Source organism: Colletotrichum navitas (genome assembly GCF_030913465.1).
Source record: "Colletotrichum navitas strain CBS 125086 chromosome Unknown LY79scaffold_68, whole genome shotgun sequence".
NCBI classification, from domain to species: Eukaryota; Fungi; Ascomycota; class Sordariomycetes; order Glomerellales; family Glomerellaceae; genus Colletotrichum; species Colletotrichum navitas.
The window spans coordinates 195,823-216,408 of record NW_026850614.1 but is presented as its reverse complement, the minus strand read 5'-3'; the positions used below and the strand labels follow the sequence as shown (position 1 = coordinate 216,408).

Here is a 20,586-nt window from a genome sequence, read left to right as displayed (position 1 = left end):
ACCTACTATATATTCTAGTTTATATAGTAGTTCTAAAGCTATTCTTAGATAGCTAATAGTTAAAAAGAAGTAAAAAAGAAGTTATAGCCTTCCTTTTAACTAGTAATATATTTTAAGTAGCTTAAGTTTTTAGTTAGTAATTATTTTTACTTCTTAAGTCTTATAGTTTTTTTAACTAGGAAATTATTTAGATTTATATTTCTACTAATAATCCTCTTTAACAAGAGAATATATTTACGCCTAAGTTTAGACTCCTTAGCTTATACAGTAGTTTAATAGCTAGAACGTTTTTTAAGTTATGTCCTTAATTAGGTATAATGTCTAGTTATAATCCTACTAGAGGTATAGATCCTAGCCTAGTCTTAGGCAACTAGGGTCTTAGTAGGATCCCTACTCCTAGGCCTAGTAATACTTTATCTATTAGTCTAACTAATTCCTTAGTTATCCTTAACTTAGATAAAAGAAGTATAGTGCTTTTTTTCCTAATTTACTTAGGTAAAACACTATAAGAAACTTTAATTATAGTTAAAAAGTATAATATAATCCTTTAAGATAAGTATACTAAGCGTAAGTTCCCTCTTTTTCTTAGTTATAAAGTATTTTCTTACTTACTAATAAATCTTAGTTTATCTAAAAAGGATCTTATTAGTTCTACTAATTTAATAATAATAAGTGCTAATCTAAGTAGTTATAGCCTTATTTACCTCCTTTAATAGAATTAGAGGAAGCACTAAAAAGACTTTATAAAGGGGCCTATAAAGTATATATATATAGTAGTAAAGAAGGTATATTAAGAATAGATTATTACTTTATTTATTAAGAATAAAGATAATTATAAAAATTCTAATAGTAATTATATTTTAGATAAGTTAAAGGATAATTTACTTATTAATAATAATTTAAAAGATAATAAGCTTAGTTATAGCTTTTCTTTTTTACTTATTAATAAGAAGTATAAGGCAAGTAATAGTAAAGGTTTAATATACCCTTATAAAAAGTATATACTTAATATAAGCAGAAACCTAGTTCTTAAGAGAGGTCTATACTAGGACTAGATCTACCTTAGCTATCTTAAAAGTGTTATTTATAGCTCTTCTTAAAGTAAATATACCTTAGTAGACAAAGATAGTCCCTATAGACACTATATTAAGAATAATATATCTTATATTACTATTCCTAATAAGTTAGTTAATACTACTAATAGCTTTATTTATTATACTTACACTAGAGATATAAAAAGTTTAGTAAGTCTTAGATTCCCTTTAGTTATTTTTACTTCTAAGACTAATATTCTAGGTAAAAGTTAAAGTTTAAAAGTTAGACCCTCTATAAAGGTATTACTAAGGTTAAAGCGCTTTATAAAAAGTAAAAAAAGAAGCTTAAAAGGACTAGTAAAGTAACTACTATTAACTTTACTAATCCTAGTCTTTATAATCTAAATATTTATCTATTTAGTTAATTAATTCTAACTTTTATTTTAGTCTAAGGTTATAACTAGGCGCCTAGTTTAGCTAAGAAGCGTAGAACTATACCTCTAGACACTACTCTAGTTATTACTAAGAAAAAGAAAGCTTTAATAGACTTTTTCTAGTTAGTTTCTAAAAGTAATATTGCCTATAAACTTAGATTTACAAGTATAGTTAAATCCTTTAAGAGAGCTATCTAAGACAAGTATTAGCTATAGTTTTTAAGGTTAATTTTCTAAAGCGTTTAGAGTTTAAGATAAGAAAAAAAAAGTTTTAGACTATAATTTCTAGCCTAGGTTTTTACAAAGGAAAGTTTTTAGGCTATAATTTTTAGCCTAAATTAGTTTTTAAGGTAGTATAATTAGACCTCCTTAAGAGGCAAGGTGTTCTACGTTATATAGCTAATATAAGCTAATTTACTTATAGAATTAACTTACTTTTACTCTAATATCTTAATTATCTTTTTCTATATAAGATTATATATATCTATAAGATTAAGTAAAGAATAAAAGTATTTAAACTTAGTGTATAAAAGATTTTTTATAAGTCTATTAGCTAGTATCTTGTTTATAGTTATATAGGTAATATTAAAATTACCTTTATAAACTCCTATTTTAACTATATATTTTAAATATTAATATATTAAAGCCTTATTATAAGTCTTTCTTTTACTAGATTACTAGCCTTATTATTTACTAATTATTATAGTATATTCTCTAAATATCTCTTATAGCTAGTTAGAAGTCTTAAAATAGATATTTAAGAGCTATTACTTCTTTAGCTATCTATTCTAGACTTAGAAGTTTAGCCTTAGTAGTTAAAGTTATTACTATTACTTAGCGTATAGCTTTTACTAGATTATACCCCTAAATAGCAAGAAGATATAGCCTTAGGAAGACTTTCTTAACTCTTTATTATCTATAAACAAAGTGTTACTTACTATTATAAGGGCTATCTTACCCTCTATATCTCTAAAGTAAATTATAAGGTAGTATATTAAATACAAGTATTAGATTACTTAGTTTACTATTAAAATATACTTCTTTAAAGGATTTATAAGGTAGTAAGACAAGGCTAAGTATATAAATATAACATTAGGTTATATTATAATTATAGTAAAAAGGATTAAGCTAATCTTTATTTAGTATTTATAGACCTGTTCTTTTGTTGCCTAGCCTAGGTTATTTTTAAGTATTATAGTTAGTAAAGGAGTTAATAAGAAGATGCCTTCTATAAGGTTAAATTACTTTATAACCTTCTTAATATACACGTTATAGACTAGAAAAAGTTTCTCTGCCTACTAATCCCTTATAATATATATTCTAAGGTAGTATTTAGCTAGGCCTTAGTCTTTTATTTTATATACCTCTTTTAAGTTATTAATAATTTATTCCCTAGCTGCCTAGTTATCTTAGTAAAATATAATAAGAATATTATCTATATAGAAGATTATAAATACTTTTTATTCTTAGTTAGTAAAAAGATATAGATCTTTATCTATAGGTTTTAAACTAAAGTTTTTTAGCTTTATAGAGAATTCCTTGTACTAAAGGAGAAAAGTATTATATAAGCTATATAAAGCGCATATAAGTTAGATATATTTTCTATATACCTTAAATCTATCTAGTAAGTAGTATATAACTATTTTACTATTTAGCTCTATATTTAGAAATATATTAATAATATCTAGCTATTAAATTTTAAGATTAAATTAGGCTATAATTACTATTATAACATAGAAAGTTCTTACTACAAAGGTAGCTATATAGGTTTATTAAAGAAGGTTTTCTAGTTATAGATCTCTTTATATATAGATTCTTACCTTATAATATTCTAGAAAGCTATCTTTATCTACTTTATATATAAATACCTATTTAAGTAGTAAAAGTTTAGATGTTATCTCTAAAGCGTTAATTAGCCTCTAGATTCCTTTCTCTATTAGCTTATTAATTTTAACAAAATAGGCCTTTTTAAACAAAGATTTTAAATTCTTAGGGAGTTTCTATATATCTTTAAAGCTTCTTAGTAGGTCTAGAAGTTTAAAGACAAGATACTTTTTACTTAGTTTAAGGAATAGTCTAGTGTATATAGCGCCTTAAATTAACCCTATTATAGTTATATAGAGGGTTTAATATATATAGTTTAATTCTTTAATTACTTTCTACTAATTAGGCATAAAGGTATTAAAAAAATTATCTTATTCTTTATCTATAAAGTAAAAAGTTATCTTTGTTTTATTCTATAGAACTATTATATTATAAGTAAGTCTTATACTATCTAGGTACTTATGTCTAAGTAGTAGTCTAGTTTTATTATACAGGAGGAAGTTAATAAGTCTTCTTCTATATCTTCTAGACTAGCCTTTATTCTCCCCTTTAGTCTTAGGCAGTAATCCTCTAGTTTAATAACTTATTCTTAATAGTAAAGTTTAGCTTTTTACCCCCTAAGCTACTATAGCTCTATATATATATAGTCTTCTAGTACCTCTTCCTAGGCTAAATAGCCTTTTTACCCTAAAAGGCAACTAGTTTTAATCTATATAATATTCCTCTTGTGCTATTATAAGGTCGTTATTTATTTAGACATAAATTATGTCTTTAATCCTCTCTCTTAATAAAGATTAGCTAAGAGTGTCTATATAGGCACTACTTTTATCTCCTATAGAGTCCTCTAGTAGCTAGCCTTCTATATTATCCTTGCCTATAATAATAGGTTTAGTAACTAGCTCTAGATCTAGTGTAGACTCTAGTAACAGAAGATTTCCTTCTATAAGTTACATTAGTAATATAGGTTCTATAACTTTATTAGTTAGTGTGTTTACTTTAACTATTATTTTAGAAGAGGTTTTTATTAAAGGATCTATTAGATTTATAACACCTAGAGCTTTAAGTACTATGTTTAAATTTATAGAAAGTGTCTTAAGCTTAATAATTTCTTATATAACTTTTAGTTTAATTATAAGACAAGAATCCTCTAGAGTATAGAACTTTATCTTATTAAAAGTTATATTTTAGGTAATAAATACCTAATAAAGTAATAGAACCTAAATCCTATATAGGTTATATATATTTAATATATAACCTACTAGGTACCTAATATACCCTTAGGGAACTACTTTAAAAAGCCTCTTCTTAATACCTCTCTCTCTTTTACGCTTTAGGGGATAAGCGTAGTAACTATATATATATAACTAGCCCTAATATAGATATAGATCCTAGGTTATACTTATATTCAAAGTTAGCTAATACTATCTAAAATATTATTAGTACTAAGCTTTTTTTACTTTAACTAAGGATTTTTAGTTATTATATTTTTAAGGGCTTATACTAATAATATAGGCTACTACTATTACTGCTTTAGGCTATAAATTAGTTAGTAAGTTTACTATAGACATTATCTTAATTAAATAAGTAATAATTTCCTAGCTAGCTCTTTTACCCCCTCTAATAGGTTCTTTAGTATAAGGCAGAGATAGCTTTACCTTTATACTAAGTTCTTATATCTACTATTTATAGAGAGTATAGCCTTATATACTAATTATAGTATACTTAATATCTTATTAGATCTTATAGATTAATAGACCTTTTTGCCTTTATATCTACTATTTAAATAGTTAGATTACTTTAAAAACCTAGTTATAGGTCTTATTAACTCTTAGGAAAATAAATAGCTAACCTAAATATTTATCTTTAATAATAAGCATCTAGCTTATACTATTAAAGCTAGTTAGATAATTAAATAAGTCCTATAAAACATAATAGTATAGTTATATTAACTTTACCTTTAACGTTTATCTTAAAATTACTTATAAGGCGTAAGTAGTAGCGTAATATTTATATTTAAGTTATAAAGAGGCTTATATTTTAACTCTATATATATTTATAATAAGTTATTAAAGTACATCTAGTCCTAGATGTCCTAAACAAAGGTACTATAGTATTATATTATCTATCTTATCTCCTTATGTATTATATAATAGTCTATAGTAGCAAGAAGCTAGTTAAAAAACAATAAATACTCTAGTACTACTATATAAAAATAGATAAAAAGAACAAAAGTTATATTAGAGGAAGACTAGGTTAAATTTCCTAATAAGGCAGTAAATTACCTTATTCTTCTTAAGTAACCTAAAGTATAGTATATAATCTAGACTATAGTACTAAATACCTACCTTATATAACCTTATTTCTATAATAATATTTACGTAAAAGTTTTCTATATAGTAAACATTATTTAAGATAAGATTAATTAGTCTTTTCTTTCTAGTTAAAAGTCCCTTAATAACTCTAGTTCTTTTCTTAGTAACTAGGAATAAAGTAGATCCTGCTTAGACTATCTTGTCTAGACCTATATTATAAACTAAAGATAGCTTAAGAAGGCTTAAGTTATTAACTAAGTGTATAGCTCTATATGTGTTAAACACTGTACTTTTAGAGAGTATATAGGGTCTATTATAGCTATAGAAAAAATATCTATACAAGACACTTTCTAGGTTATACTAGGATTCTAGAAGTACAGGATTAATAGTAATATAATTTATTATAGTAAATCCTAAAGTAAAGCCTACTTCCTTAGACTCTTTTTTCTTTATATCTTTCTTCTTAAAGTTTAATTACTTTTAACCTCCCTTAGTAAGTAGATCTATTTAACCTTTATTAATTAGTATATATAAAACTAACTACTATCTGTCTTCCTTTAGCTATTTATAGATTTTTACTAATTCTTCTAGAGTTTAGTTAAAAGATACTTAATAAAAAATACCTTATAGTGTAAATTTAACTTATAGATAGTTACTTAGTATTATTATTATAGAGATTCTATAGAGGTAATCCTTTATCCTAGGCGTAGGTAACTTATTATTACTATCTAAATAATTTACTAGCGTTATATAGACTTTAGTTAATTTCTTTTTTATTTTACTAGTTAACTTCTTATAGATTAGTGCACTAAAAGTAGCTTTATATATATAAAGTAAGTAAATTTCCTTGTTGTTTATCTCTTACTTAATAACTTATTCTAAGGTGTTTTTACCTTAAGTTAGTAAGAACTAAGTAAATACTACTCTAAGAAAAGTTTTTATAGCTAAGGTTCTTTATACTTTAGGTATTTTATATTACTTAGCCTAAAGGTAGCACTTATACTAATCTATATACTAAGAGGCAAGATTTATATTAGTGTTAGCCTTAGCTAATATTACTAGATACTTTTCTTAAACTATTATAACTATAGTAAAGTTATTAGGAGTATAGTACTATTTTAGAACTTTTATAAGAGCTTTTAGTAATATATTATCTTTAAGTTAATATTTACTTAGTGTTCCTTTGTCTAGGAGTTCTATATATACTAGTATAAGTAGTAATAAATTAACTATTTCTTAGACCTAGGCTTTAATTACTTTATATATATATTCTTTCTTTATATAGCTACTAAGTTCCTTTTTTATATTAAAAGTATAAAGCATTATTATATTTATAGTTACTAAAGTTACTTTTTAATTATCTAGCTTCCCTTTATTATACTCTTAGAGCTAGTTATTAAAGGATTAGAAGTCTAGTTAGTTAGTAATATTTACTTTAGAATTACTATCTAGATTAATATACTTTTATACCTTTTTACTTTTAGTATAATATTTAAGAGTAATAAACTATTTAGGCTAATTTTACCTTATAATAAGCTTAATAGACTTATTATAGTTAGTTATTTTATTAGTTTTAAAGGATATTATTTTTTAAAGTAGTTAAACTACTTAGTAATAGATTAAGAGAGAGAGTTTTAGAACACTAGGTAATTACAATATTTAGGGGTTTTTTGTGTAGGAGCTAGGCTTATAACTATAATAAACCACAGCGTCCTAACATTTATAAAGAGAAGTAGTTAATTTTCCTAAGTCTAAGTACAAGAGAAAACTTGCCTAGAAATACTCTTCCTAATATAGGTCTTATTGGTTAGAGGCGCCACTCTGTGGCGTCTCTGACTAGAACTAGCCACACGAAGCTGTCCCAGCTTCACGACAATTGACAATACCAGTTTGGCTGAGTCTTTAGCAATAACAATAGATAGTGATGGAAGGTTAGAGTTTGGAATTGGTCTCTTAATCGCGCACGTGGTTCTAACCACATTTCCTCCCTCCGCGCTTTGTCTTTCTGATACTTTTCACAGGCCTAGATCTTTAGAAACCAAGCTTCTCGTAATGAATCAAATGGCCCCTTTTCCGACCAACGTACGCTGTGTACGCAAGACTCGCTGAGGTGACAGCCGTCACAGAGATCAAGGCAGGCCAGTTGAACTGTGCCGGTCTAAAGAACACAATTGTCGAGAGATATGAGAGTAGTTCGAACGTATTTTGCCAGGCTGCCTCGATGGTCGAGAACCGACCACGGCTCTCGGCTTCCACTTCCTGTAGCACCACTCCGGTTAATACTGGATCTCCGCCGCAAAGAATGGATCTTCTTACCTCCTGGACGATGATCTGTATGCACAAGTCGAAACCTCGGAGTCCAAGACGGCTGATGATGGTTCCAGCGACCAGACTGGTCGCTGAGATCAGAGGGTCCGGCATGAACACCCAAAAGATTGACAACCCGCCAATGAGCGGCAGGACCTGACAGTTGCTCAACCAGAGACCTGCTCTCAGTGGCCCGATCTTTCCGATAAGCCAAGGTGCTACCCATGTAGCCAATACCTCGAAAACCACACCAATTGTCCTTGCAACACCGATGTACGTCGTGGTATAGCTGGACGCAACGAGGTACGTCACCATCTGACCAGAAAAACTGAGGACCGTGAGATAAAGAAGTGAGCCTGCGAACGAGGGCAGGAACGCGTGGTGGCCAAAGTAAAACCCAAAGTCCGAAACGAACTCTTCCAAGAGCCGCCACGCTTTTCGTCCTAATGTTGCAGATGGTGCCGCATTTTCTGGGTGGGAATCAAGCCGAGAAAGCTCGGCATACGGTGTGGGCTTGCGTTCCTGCAACTCTGGTTCCTCGTCATATATCTTCGCGATAGCGTAGTATTCCACCACAACCGACGCCATGTTCATGGCAAAGTTGACTATGATCGCGATTTCTGTCGAGAATCCATCAATGACAGCGATGAAAAGAGGGGCCAGTAATTTGCAAAAAAGGTCGATTCGACGCATTTGTGCGTTCAGAGTTGCGAGAGCCTCCGTGTTTCCCTTCGCAAGGACCACGACCTAGGGAAAAGCGCCCATCAGCAAGCTGCACGAGATCCGACTTCATCGAAACCTACCCAGTCTTTCTCAACCGAGACCATGTTGATAATAGAATAAAGCTTCTCGGCACACGCCAGCACGGAGAGAACGGCAAGGAGTCCCAGTCTGCCATGATCGCCGAGAGGCAGACGTATGAAGAGAACATAGAACACGGCGCAGGACGCCGAGACGGCCAGCCTTTGAAATACTGAGATGGTATTAGCCCGAAATTCGGTATCCGGCAAGATTCGGGTGGAAGCAGAGCTTGCCTATTGATGCTCGGACAACCGCGAGGCGGTCATTATTATCGATGTAATGCCCCACTGTCGGCGCGAACAGCAAGGCCGAGAGACCTCGGGCGAGGGCATAGAGCGACATTGGCAGCAAAGTCCCCGGGAAAATGGTCGCCAAGTACAGCACGGCGGCAAACTCGAACATGCGAGAGTTCCATGTGGATAAAAAGTGAGAAAGGTAAAGCCGGCGTGCTGTCTGAGGAGTCACCCCGTGGGCCGTAGCGATCGCGCTGCCAGCATGGGCTTCCTCGCTGCCTAGGAGTGCTGTTTGCTCGGAGGCTAGATCGCCTTCTTCTTCGTCATTAAGATTTGGAGGCATCGTTCTTACTACGCGGGTGAGAGTGATATGAAGCTGTCAAACAGAGAACTGGTGCAATAGGTAGGAATATCCCGAACTCCGAACGGTGGCTGGAGCCTCGTCAAAGGCGAAACGAGGAGACATTTTTGATATCGTACCACAATTCGTCTTATATATTGGGAACTCGGAGATGCGGTGGAGGAAGGAGAGTCTCCAATGGCGATGTGGTATAAATCAACCCTGGGTTTGTTCCCAGTATTGGGACACGGAAGCCATTAGGTTCCGTGCAGGGGTCTCAAAGTTATGGGATTTATGGCGCGCCATGTAACACCGAGTATGGGACGGAGATATTACATCAAGTTCCGCCTTAATCTGCTAGATAGTTCCAACCAAGACTGCTTGAGCCAGGAACTTGAACGTTTACTACACACGGCATGCACAGAATTCACATTGGAAGATGAAATCCCACTTCTCGGCTCAAAGCATCGTCGTTTCGTCAATACCTCAGAAGTGCACTCAAACACTGGTGTCTGAAAGCTGTCACGTTGTGCAATGTTCAGCATAACCGTCAACTCAATGTGGATGTCCCCTGTCGAGAAGTTTATGTCATCGGAAGCTGAAGGGATATTCACCTCCGCTGAGTCATGATCCGAGTTTCCCGAAGAGCTCGGAGTTCATCATTGACGGAGGTTCCTCTCTCCGTCTGTTCAGCTTACCGCTTCAATGGGGGGGCCCTTCAAACAACGACCGCTTACACAGCTCGAAATGCCACCCAAACGAGCATGTGATATATGCTATCGTAGAAAGGTATGTGCCGATAGTAATGTCCAGCCACCACGCACCGAGAGTGCCAACGTGATTGCATGGATCACTGAGCCCGACTCCGGTGCACATAGATCCAGTGCTTAATTCCTGCTGAAGGACCCCCATGCGACTGGTGTAGCCACCACAGCTCCGAGTGTTCCTTCAATCGAGAAGCGCCGCGTAAAAGGCAACGCCGAAAGTGAGTGCCCTGTGTGCGATTCCTGCCCCAGCCATGTTTCTGTGACGTTGCTAATGGTGATGCATGATACCAGAGTAACCGCAAGCGACGTACAATGTCTGAACAAGCGTATCCAGCAGCTTGAGGATGCGCTAGCCCAAGCAAATGCACGACGTGATGTTCATGGAGAGAGCTCTAGCGATCACGCTCCAGCCGACTCGGTTGACGAGCCGAACACTGCGGCCGTCCGGAGTTCCCCTGTAGCAGATTCGGTTTCCCGTCTTTCCACCGAACATTTCTACTCTCCCCACCCTTATTCGCGAACGAGCGAGGCAATCAGTGGCATAGCAGCATCTGCCTCAAGAGTTCTTCAACCTGGGAGCCACATCGGACCAAACTGGTTCTTCAGAGGTATACATGCGTTTTCCGACGAGGGCCGCCTCTGGATCTCATCTAAGACGGGTCAAACGGTTGACTGGACCAAGCTGCACATATTCACCGCCAAACCCTCACCACTAGCCACACTGCCTTCACCGTCATCACCAGAAATTTGCGAATTGCCGGATCGGGATGCCTGTCAGCTATCCGTTGCGTTCTTTTTTCAGTCGTCGTTTCAGCTGAATTTCCCCGTTATCGATCCAGTTCTCTTCGACCAGACTATAAGCCTAGCCTACGAAGAAACTGACGATGCTAGGACTTTGTCGGCGCGTCTCTCGGCCCGGGCATGTGTATTTGCCGTTCTCGGCATCATAGCTTTCATACCAGGAGCCTCTTTCTTAACACAGTCGGACTCATACACGCACAAATCGCGTTGTATTCTGAGTCGGATTACTCAAGATGCAAGCTTGACGACGTTACAGGCAGTGATTATGCTGGTGAGCTTCAACCTTGTTTGATCGTGTCGAACAGTCCACTAAGTACATGCGCAGCATGTTCAACATTTGCTGAGCGGTCGCTGGCAAGAGGCAGACTCGCTCCTTTCAGTTGCCTCCCAGCTGGTTTACACTCTTGGCGGGCACATCTACGACGGCCAGCGAGTCTCGAGCGATGACCACTCGCTCCCCAGTAGGGAGACACGTCACCTTCGGAACCTTTTCTGGCTTTGCTATATATCAGACAAGGATCTGTCTCTTCGAACCGGACGGCCTCCCCTGCTCTCCGACACCTATTGCGACTTGACTCTGGTAGATGATTATCCTAGCTCTTACACACACCTGCGAGGACTCGATGGATATCTTCACTCCAGCGGCACACGCATGGCAAACCTCAAGCCGCACTTCTGGGGCGATGCTCGGCTCGGCTTTCTCAAAGAGAAAATCTACCGTCTTCTCTATTCTGTCCATGCAATGAGCGACAAGGATAACCGACTGCTCGTGCATATCCGCCAGCTGGACGACGAGATCGAGTGCTGGAGGCTGTCGGTACCTGTCGACTTTCGACCAGCTCTTTCGGTCTCCCCCGAGACGCTGATAGCTACCCCCGATACGCGAACACCTCATAGAACGCGGTACTTCCATCTTCTGCTGGAGTATTGGTACCTGATGATTTTCGTCCATACGACCGTCAGGAGGTATGACGCTCACACGGTCATAGGCGACGGAAGTCATGACCTGCACAGCGTCATTCACTCAAGCTATGACCTATCACTGGAAGCTGGAAGGTCGACGCTCCGGTGTCTAAGAGTTTTCATAAAGACGCTGTCTGACGAAGATTTATGGTAAGCCTCTGCCATGGCCCATGACGAAGATGTGCTACTACTGAAGAAGTGCCCATACCAGCCCTGGTCTCTCGTTGGCTAATCATCTATAGGTTTCTCATATTCTACACCACCAATGCCTCCATCTCGCTCTTCCTAAACATGATCATACATCCAGAGGAAGCAGACGGACAACTTGATCTAGAGCTTCTCATATCAACTGCGAACACCATCCGCATTATGAAGCCACGGGCCGCAGTACCGGGTGAAGGAACGCGGATACAGCAACACTCCGAGTTTATTATGTGGCTCGTATGGCTTGGGTCCTGCGCGATCACGAAGAGGAGAGACATGGGGCTTTAAAGACATGGGACTTTAAAGCCCCATATCTACTTTTACGGGTGCGAGAGGTAATCAAGATTCAGTCCGGCCCGGGGACTGTCTTCTCTAATTCCCAGCCATATCTATTAGCTCTGTATACTGGCTGGGTTTATTAGGTGTCTTTATAATCCAGACAATTTGGCCCTAATTAGCCTTGGTCTGACTGAGTATGTTGAGGAATGTTACTAAACGTCGCATTCGGTTCTAAGAGTTTTCCATTAATGGGACGGGGTCCGCTAATTCTCAAGCAATTTGACATTCCGCGCTTCACCTAAGTGTTGAAGACGGAGACACACTGTTGCTGAGCAGACAATCCTGCCAAAGATCTGATTCCGGTTTACTATGTTCATACAGAACGTAAAATTGCAGAGAACCCCGGCACCAACTTATCACAGATAAATGCGAAGATGAATACGAAGGCAGACGTCATTGCAGCCACCCCGTTTCTGGAATATAGTAGTGCCATGAAAGCAATTGCATAAGAGAAACCCTCAACATTCCATCCCTCCGACTTGACATCTGTTATGCAGTCGACGGGAGAGACCACGGTGCGAGCGGTGAGGTGGGTGACAGCGCGGATCACAGGATCATTCTCGTCGTAACCCACACATGCTTGAATTCAAACACAATATATCACACCAGACAATCACTCGTAAAACGGTGACCAATGATATTACTGTCCTTCATAGTATGCCGTGTGTGGTGATGCACCGCTGGCCGGCGGCATCCGACCAGCCCACATGCTGACATGAATAACTTCACTCACACTTGATATCATGAACTCCATCATTGAGACGGCCTCGTGGGCCCTTTTGCAAAACAAGGATAGCTTGCGCATATGTGGTCAAGGGCTATGCGCATTATCAGTCTTGCGTTCCTTATCTTTCGAGGCGTCCCACGCCATCTCGAACCCGCGAATAGGTTATTTTCCGAAAAAAACAACGGCTACGCATCAAGGTGCCGCGCAGGCTCGGCCCCCATCGCCGGGATCACAGCCTGAACGAAACAAACCCTCCACTGGACCACTGGCATGAGATGGCTTGGATGCTCGCCAGGGAGATCCTAAGGCGCTGTAACATTGACCTTCCGTTTTCGGCCTAGGACTCTCTGGACAGCGCCCCTTAGCTTTTAGATAGATTGGCCGGACGGGGCGCAGGATTGGACGCTCGCTGAATTTAACGTTATTTGCGCCCTGTCCAAACCCCCACGGGCCGGCCAGGGATCTTTGGTCTGTGTTCCCAGTGGCCAGGGAGGGTGAACTCGGGATTGGGCCGTTTTCTTCTTTCGCTCCGAGACCTACCACCTAGAGAAAGAGATGAGACGCCGGCCTACTGGAGCTTGGATGGAAACAGAAGGAGAGAGGAAATACTGGAACGATTAAAGACGTTTGCCGAGCCGGCATGGCATAACGTGGGCGACGATGGCGTTGTTGGTCTCACGTCATGTTGCCCTGGAGATACGCAGTATTACCGAGGGAGTGTCTGTCCCTGGTGTACGGGTACTTCGTAATTGTGCTCCATAACATAAATAGCTCCGCACATATTTATCAAGGTTGGCCGTGTCTCCGACTCATACAACGTAGTGGCAGCTCGTGGTCGTTGCGGCTTTAACACAACCCTGCCAATGGGCTGTCACGTCCATGAGCCTCAAGTTCGCTACCTATCCGCAAACCTTGACCATAAACCAGAACAGAGATTCGGTCGCCCTTCTGAGAGCGGGCGGCCGAGCTGAAAAGCGACGCAGACCGCAGACTGACCATGAATCCCGTCTCCCCCGGGCCAACATTGCGTCTCCCGAAGAGGCAAACGGACCGCTGATAAGCCAATCAGCCAAAGGGCCACGACACGTGTATCGCGTCCCTCATCTTAGCGCGGCTCTTGGCAAAGTGAGACTCTGTCACCGAACGAGCTGCTTTCCCTGCATCGGCCACCCTGCTAAAGCTCTTGGCAAGCAGCCAAAAGAACCTCCTATCGGTCTGCCTCGTTTTTGTCCAGCCAGTCAGCGGCCTCCGAGATGCTTTCTCGAGCTGTAGGGCCCTGTCTGTTCCCTCCCCTCACCCTCGTCGTTCTGTGCCACCGTTGTTGTCACTATCGTCTATGGTTCCCCTCCAACCACCCACCTCCACACTCCTGTGGTGCAAGGACAGAGATCGGCGGCGGATTGCTTTCCAACGGCAGGCAAAAAATGGAAACTGTATATATTGAGCTAGGGTAGCTTCAAAGCTACGTAGGAGAGCTTCTACGCAGTCAGCCGTAGCTGTCTTTCTCCTCTCCCTCTTCAGTCAATCGATTGGCGTAGCGTCCAACCGTGGCACCGTGAAGGCTTCATTGACTTCCCCGTGCGAACCGGAACTCCAGACCGAACCCGGCCTCCATCCGCGGTCCATCCTTTCCCTCCGCTTTTGCCCACGATGCGTCAGTCTCTTCCGACGCTGGCTCTGGCCCTCGCCGGCACTGTACTCGCGGTCCCGGCGAAGGAGGACGGCGACCACCTGTACTCGTCGCGCCTCGCCAAGCGCGGCATCGACGCCGCCGGGCACTTCAACGTCTCCTTCTTCCACGTCAACGACGTGCACGCCCACCTCGATGAGTACTCTTCCTCGGGCACCGACTGCACGCGCCCCGAGCGCGGCTGCTACGGCGGCTACGCCCGCATCAAGCACACCGTCGACGAGCTGCGTCCGCAGTACAACGACTCGCTCTGGCTCAACGCCGGCGACGAGTTCCAGGGCACCCTTTTCTACAGCTTCTACAAGGGCGAGAAGATCGCCGAGACCATCAACCAGCTCGGCTTCGACGCCATGACGCTGGGCAACCACGAGTTCGACGGCGGCGACGACCAGCTGGGTGATTTCCTGCTGAATCTCACCTTCCCCATCGTCTCCGCCAACATCGAGTCCGACAACGAGAAGCTCAACAAGACCATCAAGCCCTACCACATCTTTGACAAGCAGCAGCTCGCCGTCATTGGTGTCACCACCCCAACCACGCCGGGCATCTCGTCCCCCGGCAAGGGCACAAAGTTCCACGACGTCGTGACCGCGGTGCAGTCCACCATTGACCACATCAAGTCCACCACCAACATCACCCGCATCGCCGCCCTCACGCACATCGGCTACGAGGAGGACCAGAAACTCGCCGAGCAGACGTCCGGTCTCTACCTTATCATGGGCGGCCACTCCCACACCCTCCTCGGCGACATGGAGGACGCCGAGGGCCCCTACCCGACCATCAAGAAGAACAAGGACGGCGACGACGTCTTTATCGTCACGGCCTACCGCTGGGGCGAGTACGTCGGCTACATCGACGTCACCTACGACGCCGAGGGCAAGGTCCTCGCCTACCACGGCGGGCCCATCCACCTGACCAACACCACCGAGCAGGACCCGGAGCTGCAGGCGCAGATCAAGGCGTGGCGCGGGCCTTTTGAAGCCTTTGCCGCCGAGGTCGTCGGCGTCAGCAACGTCGAGCTCGACCAGACCCTCTGCCAGCGCCAGGAGTGCCTCCTCGGCAACGTCATGACGGACGCCATGTACGAGTACCGCCTGAACAACTCCGACTCGACGCCGCCCGACTTCGCCCTCATCAACGCCGGCGGCATCCGCGCCACGATCGACAAGGGCGACATCACCCGCGGCGAGGTCCTCACCTCGTTCCCCTTCGGCAACTCCATCGTCGAGATCACCTACAAGGGTGCCGACGTCCGCAAGGTGCTCGAGGGCGCCGTCAGCAGGGTCAACCAGTTCAACAACCTGCCCATCACCTCCGGGTTCCAGGTCTCCAGGAACATCGTCGTCGAGTACAACCCGGCCGGCAACAACGGCTCCAGGCTGGTGTCCGTCAAGGTCGCCGGCGAGGCCCTGGACGACGAGAAGGACTACCGCGTCGTCACCCTCGACTTCCTGGCCGGCGGCGGCGACAACATCTTCGTCGCCACCACCGACTTTGTCTCGCTGGACACCCAGGACGAGGTTCTCGTCCAGTACGTCCAGGCCAGGAGCCCCGTCGACGCCAAGATCGAGGGCCGCATCGTCCAGAGCAACGGTACCACTAGCAGCCCGTCCGGTACCGCCACCGGATCTGCCGCCGCCCCGTCTTCCACATCCGGAGAGAGCGGTGCCAGCATGGTCTCCGTGAGCTTGGGCGCCATCGCCCTGAGCGTGTTCGCCATCTTGGCGATATAGATAACGATACCATAGGGGTGCATATCTAATGTAGTAATGAAGGAGACGATGTATATGTATCACGAAAAGTACGTCTGTCAGATGAAGACAGAAGAATATCCCGCGTTTCGCCCCATGGTGTGAAGGAATGATATCAATCTATCCTGCCTCCCATCACAAGCCATCTGACTTGTGATTAACCGTGCCCTGCTAGCCTTGCATCAACTTGTCCTCTCATTCTCAAATCTTAGTACAGATATGCTACTGCGGTATTAACTACAGAAGGCACCCGGCAGCATCGCCAAGCATCATACAACGCTAGTCTTCCGAGTGTTGCTACATAATTCCGATACCTCGAAAAAGCCCGTTAGCACGGTTGACCTGAACTTGGAGTCATGAGAGAATAGGAAGAAGGGAAGTCGAGAGTTGTCTTTCTCATTTCGAAAATCTGATCAAGAACCATTGATCCATGCTTATATATGCTTACCACGCTGCTCGTGGGCTGTCCAACAGCACTAGCCCACATAGGCGTAGCGTTTCGAAGGGTTAACGGCCCAAGCAAATGGAAGTGCAAGTGCCCACCTAAGAATGCAGATTTCTTTTGCAGCATCTAGCCGAGAGCCCGCGTACAATCCTCACCGCGGACGCTGTTTTCTTCACCGGGACCGAGACGGCGAGGTCGTGGAACTGAGACCAAATGCTTCTTTCTTCGGCCTGGCGAGCCGAAGTGGCATGATCTGAGACAGCCCAGCGGCCACTGTCATTGTCTCTTCCGGTTGTTTCGTTGCCGTCAGTGTTTGTGGGGTGTGATTTTGTGACGCGTCGAATTTTCAGTTGTTTTTTCCCGTCAGCCGGTGGAACTGATGGAGGCGGCCGAGGCTTGGAAAACAAACGAGGCCGAGTCTATGCATGACGCCGCCAGCATCCAGGAAGTCGTATCTCGTTCAGCGCAATTGATAGATCTGAGCCCGGAGTCGCCAGACTGTATAATTGTGAGCCGTTACCTCGTTGGCTAGAGCCGGGCTTGTTGGCTTGTTTCACATGTCTGTCCTTTACTTGAAAACGTCCATTGGGCTCGAAGTTATGCGTAATACGTTGATAGTGGTGTGCTTATACTTGCTCGTGTCTTTTACAATGCCATGAATCAAATATTTGGATGCACCGCATATGCTCGACGTCAGGTTAAGAAGAGAATCAACAAGCAGCAAACCTTTGCATGGGGCTAAATATCCAACCTAAATTTCTTATTGCCACAGCAGAGTCTTGCTAGATAGTTAAAAAGCGCACCGGCTGCCGTACTAAAGCCGGAGGACCTAGCGATGTTGAAGGGCGGCGCTAGTAGCACGCCGTCAAGATGCCTCAACTCGGACGGATGTCAGGTGTTGGTGAAGTTGGTCAATTGCCAATATATACATATATATATCATCGAAATGCAGAAGACAAGGCTTTCATGAACATGATCACATGCACCCCGTTCCAAAACGCCTCGCCGGGCTGGTTCTAAGCCAGCCCCATGATTCATTAATCCATAATAGACATTATAGGCAAGGTGTGTATTATCGTGCATCAGATCTGCGCCGGCTTCATCCGGGCCAGCTCCGTCGGCAGACTGCTCTGTCTCGCCGGGACTTCGGCGGTCCAGCCCCTAAACATGGGATGCGAGAGAAGAGGCGGCGTCTTCAGGCGTATAGTGGGCGGGCGAACGGGGCCGCCATAGTCCTCTTCGACGGGCAACGTCACCCGCCGTGTCGGGTACTTCTTGTGAAGCAGCTCCCACGTCTTCTCGACGCGGGCTTCGTGCTGGTCCCAGTCGCTGCGGACGGACATCAGCAGCCCCTCGCCCTCTTCCGCTTCGATGCTCGACTTCGACCTGTTGCGGCCGTGCCAGATCCTGGAGCGCGTGCGGGGCGGCGGCGAGACGGGGGGTTCTGTGTCGGGGCTGCCGGGGGCGACCGTGCTCACGGTGATGGACGTCCGGGCCTGCAGGGACTTGCGGATGATGGTGTCCCTCAGCTCCTCCTCGGCGAGGATGATGCGCGACTGGGTAAGCCTCGTGCGCCGCGTGTACTCTTCCCAGGTGAGGTCCGGGTTGCGCAGGCACGCATTCTTGTAATCCTCGGCGGACTGCCTCCTCCGGTTGCGTGTAACGACGAAATACGCCGCGACGGCGATGGCGAGAAAAAACGCGGTTCCGAGGACGGTGGAGGTGATGATGAGAGTCCGTGTGCTGGTGGACCCGGGGGATGTGGCGGTCGAGTCGTCGGCCACGGGGTCAGTCGAGGAAGAGGACGAGGGCGCGGCGGTCCTCGAGGCGAGAGAGAGGATCATCTTTGCCGCGCTGCGGTGCGGCGACACGGATGGTTCGATATAGCGAGTGACAGGCGTCAAGGTCGAGTTGGCTAGAACGAGCGCGGTGCGGCCATCAAACCGATGGGAGAAGGCGGACCGAACGGACCCGACTGGGGACGGGCGAGGGACGTGTGGGATGAGTGAAGATTCTTGACCGCTTGAAAGCTTGTGTGTGTGTGTGTGTGTGTGTGTGTGACGATCGCTCGCGGGCGGGGGATGGAATCCCTCTTTGTATGTCTGCACGAACTTACTCCTCAGATACGATACCCAGCGGGCTGGGCAAACCACTCGGAATGGCGGCAATCTATTTTAAAGGATAGACATGCAGTTCCCCAAGCGCATGTCCCACGCAAGCAGAACGACTAGTCTCCCGGGTCGACGGCGCAGGAACGCCAGGAACACACGGCACTCGCTGCTCACCGCATAAATGCGGAGCTTCTAGCGATGCTTTGCCTGCCTTCTGCGCATCCTTGGCGGTGCAGAAGCGAGACCTCGATGTCCACCAGATGGAGACCGCAGAGGCATCCCGGGGAGGAGAGCAGAAAGTTCGGATACGGCGGACACAGCCCAGAGTAGGCTTGTAGGCCGGAACGGCATCTCTCTTGCGATGTCGCGGGGGGGGTAGGAGAAGAGGAGGAAATGTGTGGCTTGACAGCTGTCTCTCGCGTCATTCGGTCGTTGTCCGTCCGTGAACTGCAGACCCTAAAGAGAACGAACATGCATGTGTTCGTTCTCCCCCCCCCCAGAGAGCGACTCCAATATTCAACAGCACGGCAGGCAAAAGACGTGAGGGACTTGGCTAGTCCATGGAACCGGATTGGCTGGGAATAAGCTATAATTGGTCCCCGGACCAGGGCCTAACCAGGGGTTGGTCAACACGAGCTCAGGCACAGTAGCGCCGCATTGGCGGAACGGGGTTTCATAAAGCAAACCCTGGACGATATGTGCGGTAGGCTGCTCTGAGTTGGCTGGTCTGGTTGCTGGGCGGGATGAAGAGAGATTTTGACTCTCTTGAAGAGGGCCGGGGCTGGGTGCCGCAGCCTATGAGAGTCCCAGCAACACCGGGTGGCTGGACCGGCGACCGAGCCGTTTGAGACAGGGATCCAACGGGTTTCTCTCGGCCGTCTTGTCTCTTAAGAGTCTTGTGATCGTTTGCTTGTCTGGTGTCTGGCCTCGTATGCGGTCGGGCTGCTCGACATTGGGCCTTGCAGCAGTAAGATGGGGTCTGGAGAATAACTACTGGGCAAGCATGCATCTCTGCATCGCCTCACTCGACCCCTCATGTCCAATCGATTCCCTATTCCCGTCCTTCACTAGGCACAGCATACACAAGGGCGATGTCCCATGTCTGATATGTCCAGGGCGGACGCCGTGTTGCGATGCACGTGCTGCGCTGCCCGAGAGGACGTGGTTAGAATAGATAGTACTCCGTAGAGCAGAGCAGTTGGCTGCCTCCACGATGTCCGGCGCGAGTGAAATGTTCTTGACTGACACGCCTCTAACATGCACTTGTGAGCGATAAGCGCCATATGGACTCGAGTGGAATACGAGAAACGGGGCCTCGGATATGGCGATCTTTCAAATGTCTCACCCTCGAAGTGCCAACAGGCATTTCTTGCGCTCTCTATCTTTGCTTTATCCGGACAAACGCAATCCACACCGCCTCGCCGGATTTGCGCCTCTTAGCATCAGGCAAACATAGCCTAGTACGGTCCGTCTTAGGGGGAGTTTTCTTCTTCCACTCTTTTT

At 43.8% G+C, this 20,586-nt stretch overlaps 4 protein-coding genes across 4 annotated transcripts; 2 read left to right on the top strand and 2 right to left on the bottom strand.

The window, feature by feature from the left end:
- Positions 1–7,496: 7,496 nt before the first annotated feature.
- On the bottom strand, positions 7,497–9,288 carry LY79DRAFT_638879 (iron transporter; the record flags this gene model as incomplete). Its single annotated transcript, XM_060562307.1, has 4 exons — positions 7,497–7,863; positions 7,921–8,658; positions 8,715–8,884; positions 9,030–9,288. 4 exons carry the CDS (start codon positions 9,286–9,288, stop codon positions 7,636–7,638), a joined length of 1,395 nt encoding a protein of 464 aa, XP_060410481.1. The 3' UTR covers positions 7,497–7,635.
- A 713-nt stretch (positions 9,289–10,001) lies between these two features.
- Positions 10,002–12,767, top strand: LY79DRAFT_564624 (fungal-specific transcription factor domain-containing protein). Its single transcript, XM_060558674.1, has 5 exons — positions 10,002–10,074; positions 10,164–10,270; positions 10,344–11,124; positions 11,179–11,966; positions 12,059–12,767. The coding sequence occupies exons 1-5, from the start codon at positions 10,033–10,035 to the stop codon at positions 12,306–12,308; spliced, it is 1,968 nt and encodes a 655-aa protein (XP_060410480.1). The 5' UTR covers positions 10,002–10,032; the 3' UTR covers positions 12,309–12,767.
- A 1,969-nt stretch (positions 12,768–14,736) lies between these two features.
- Positions 14,737–16,509, top strand: LY79DRAFT_582637 (5'-nucleotidase domain-containing protein; the record flags this gene model as incomplete). The annotated part of the gene is made up of 1 exon (XM_060560273.1): positions 14,737–16,509. One exon carries the CDS (start codon positions 14,737–14,739, stop codon positions 16,507–16,509), a length of 1,773 nt encoding a protein of 590 aa, XP_060410479.1.
- Positions 16,510–18,054: 1,545 nt separating this feature from the next.
- LY79DRAFT_582636 (uncharacterized protein) lies at positions 18,055–20,449 on the bottom strand (the record flags this gene model as incomplete). Its single annotated transcript, XM_060560272.1, has 3 exons — positions 18,055–18,994; positions 19,089–19,141; positions 20,429–20,449. The coding sequence occupies 3 exons, from the start codon at positions 20,447–20,449 to the stop codon at positions 18,055–18,057; spliced, it is 1,014 nt and encodes a 337-aa protein (XP_060410478.1).
- Positions 20,450–20,586: the final 137 nt, after the last annotated feature.

What these genes read in the sequence shown, in the direction of transcription:
- LY79DRAFT_564624 (XM_060558674.1), top strand. Translation starts at nt 10,033, where the DNA reads ATGCCACCCAAACGAGCATGTGATATATGCTATCGTAGAAAG. An exon ending in TACAGGCAGTGATTATGCTG is followed by an intron (nt 11,125 to 11,178) that starts GTGAGCTTCAAC and finishes GTACATGCGCAG; the next exon opens with CATGTTCAACATTTGCTGAG. An exon ending in CTGTCTGACGAAGATTTATG is followed by an intron (nt 11,967 to 12,058) that starts GTAAGCCTCTGC and finishes AATCATCTATAG; the next exon opens with GTTTCTCATATTCTACACCA.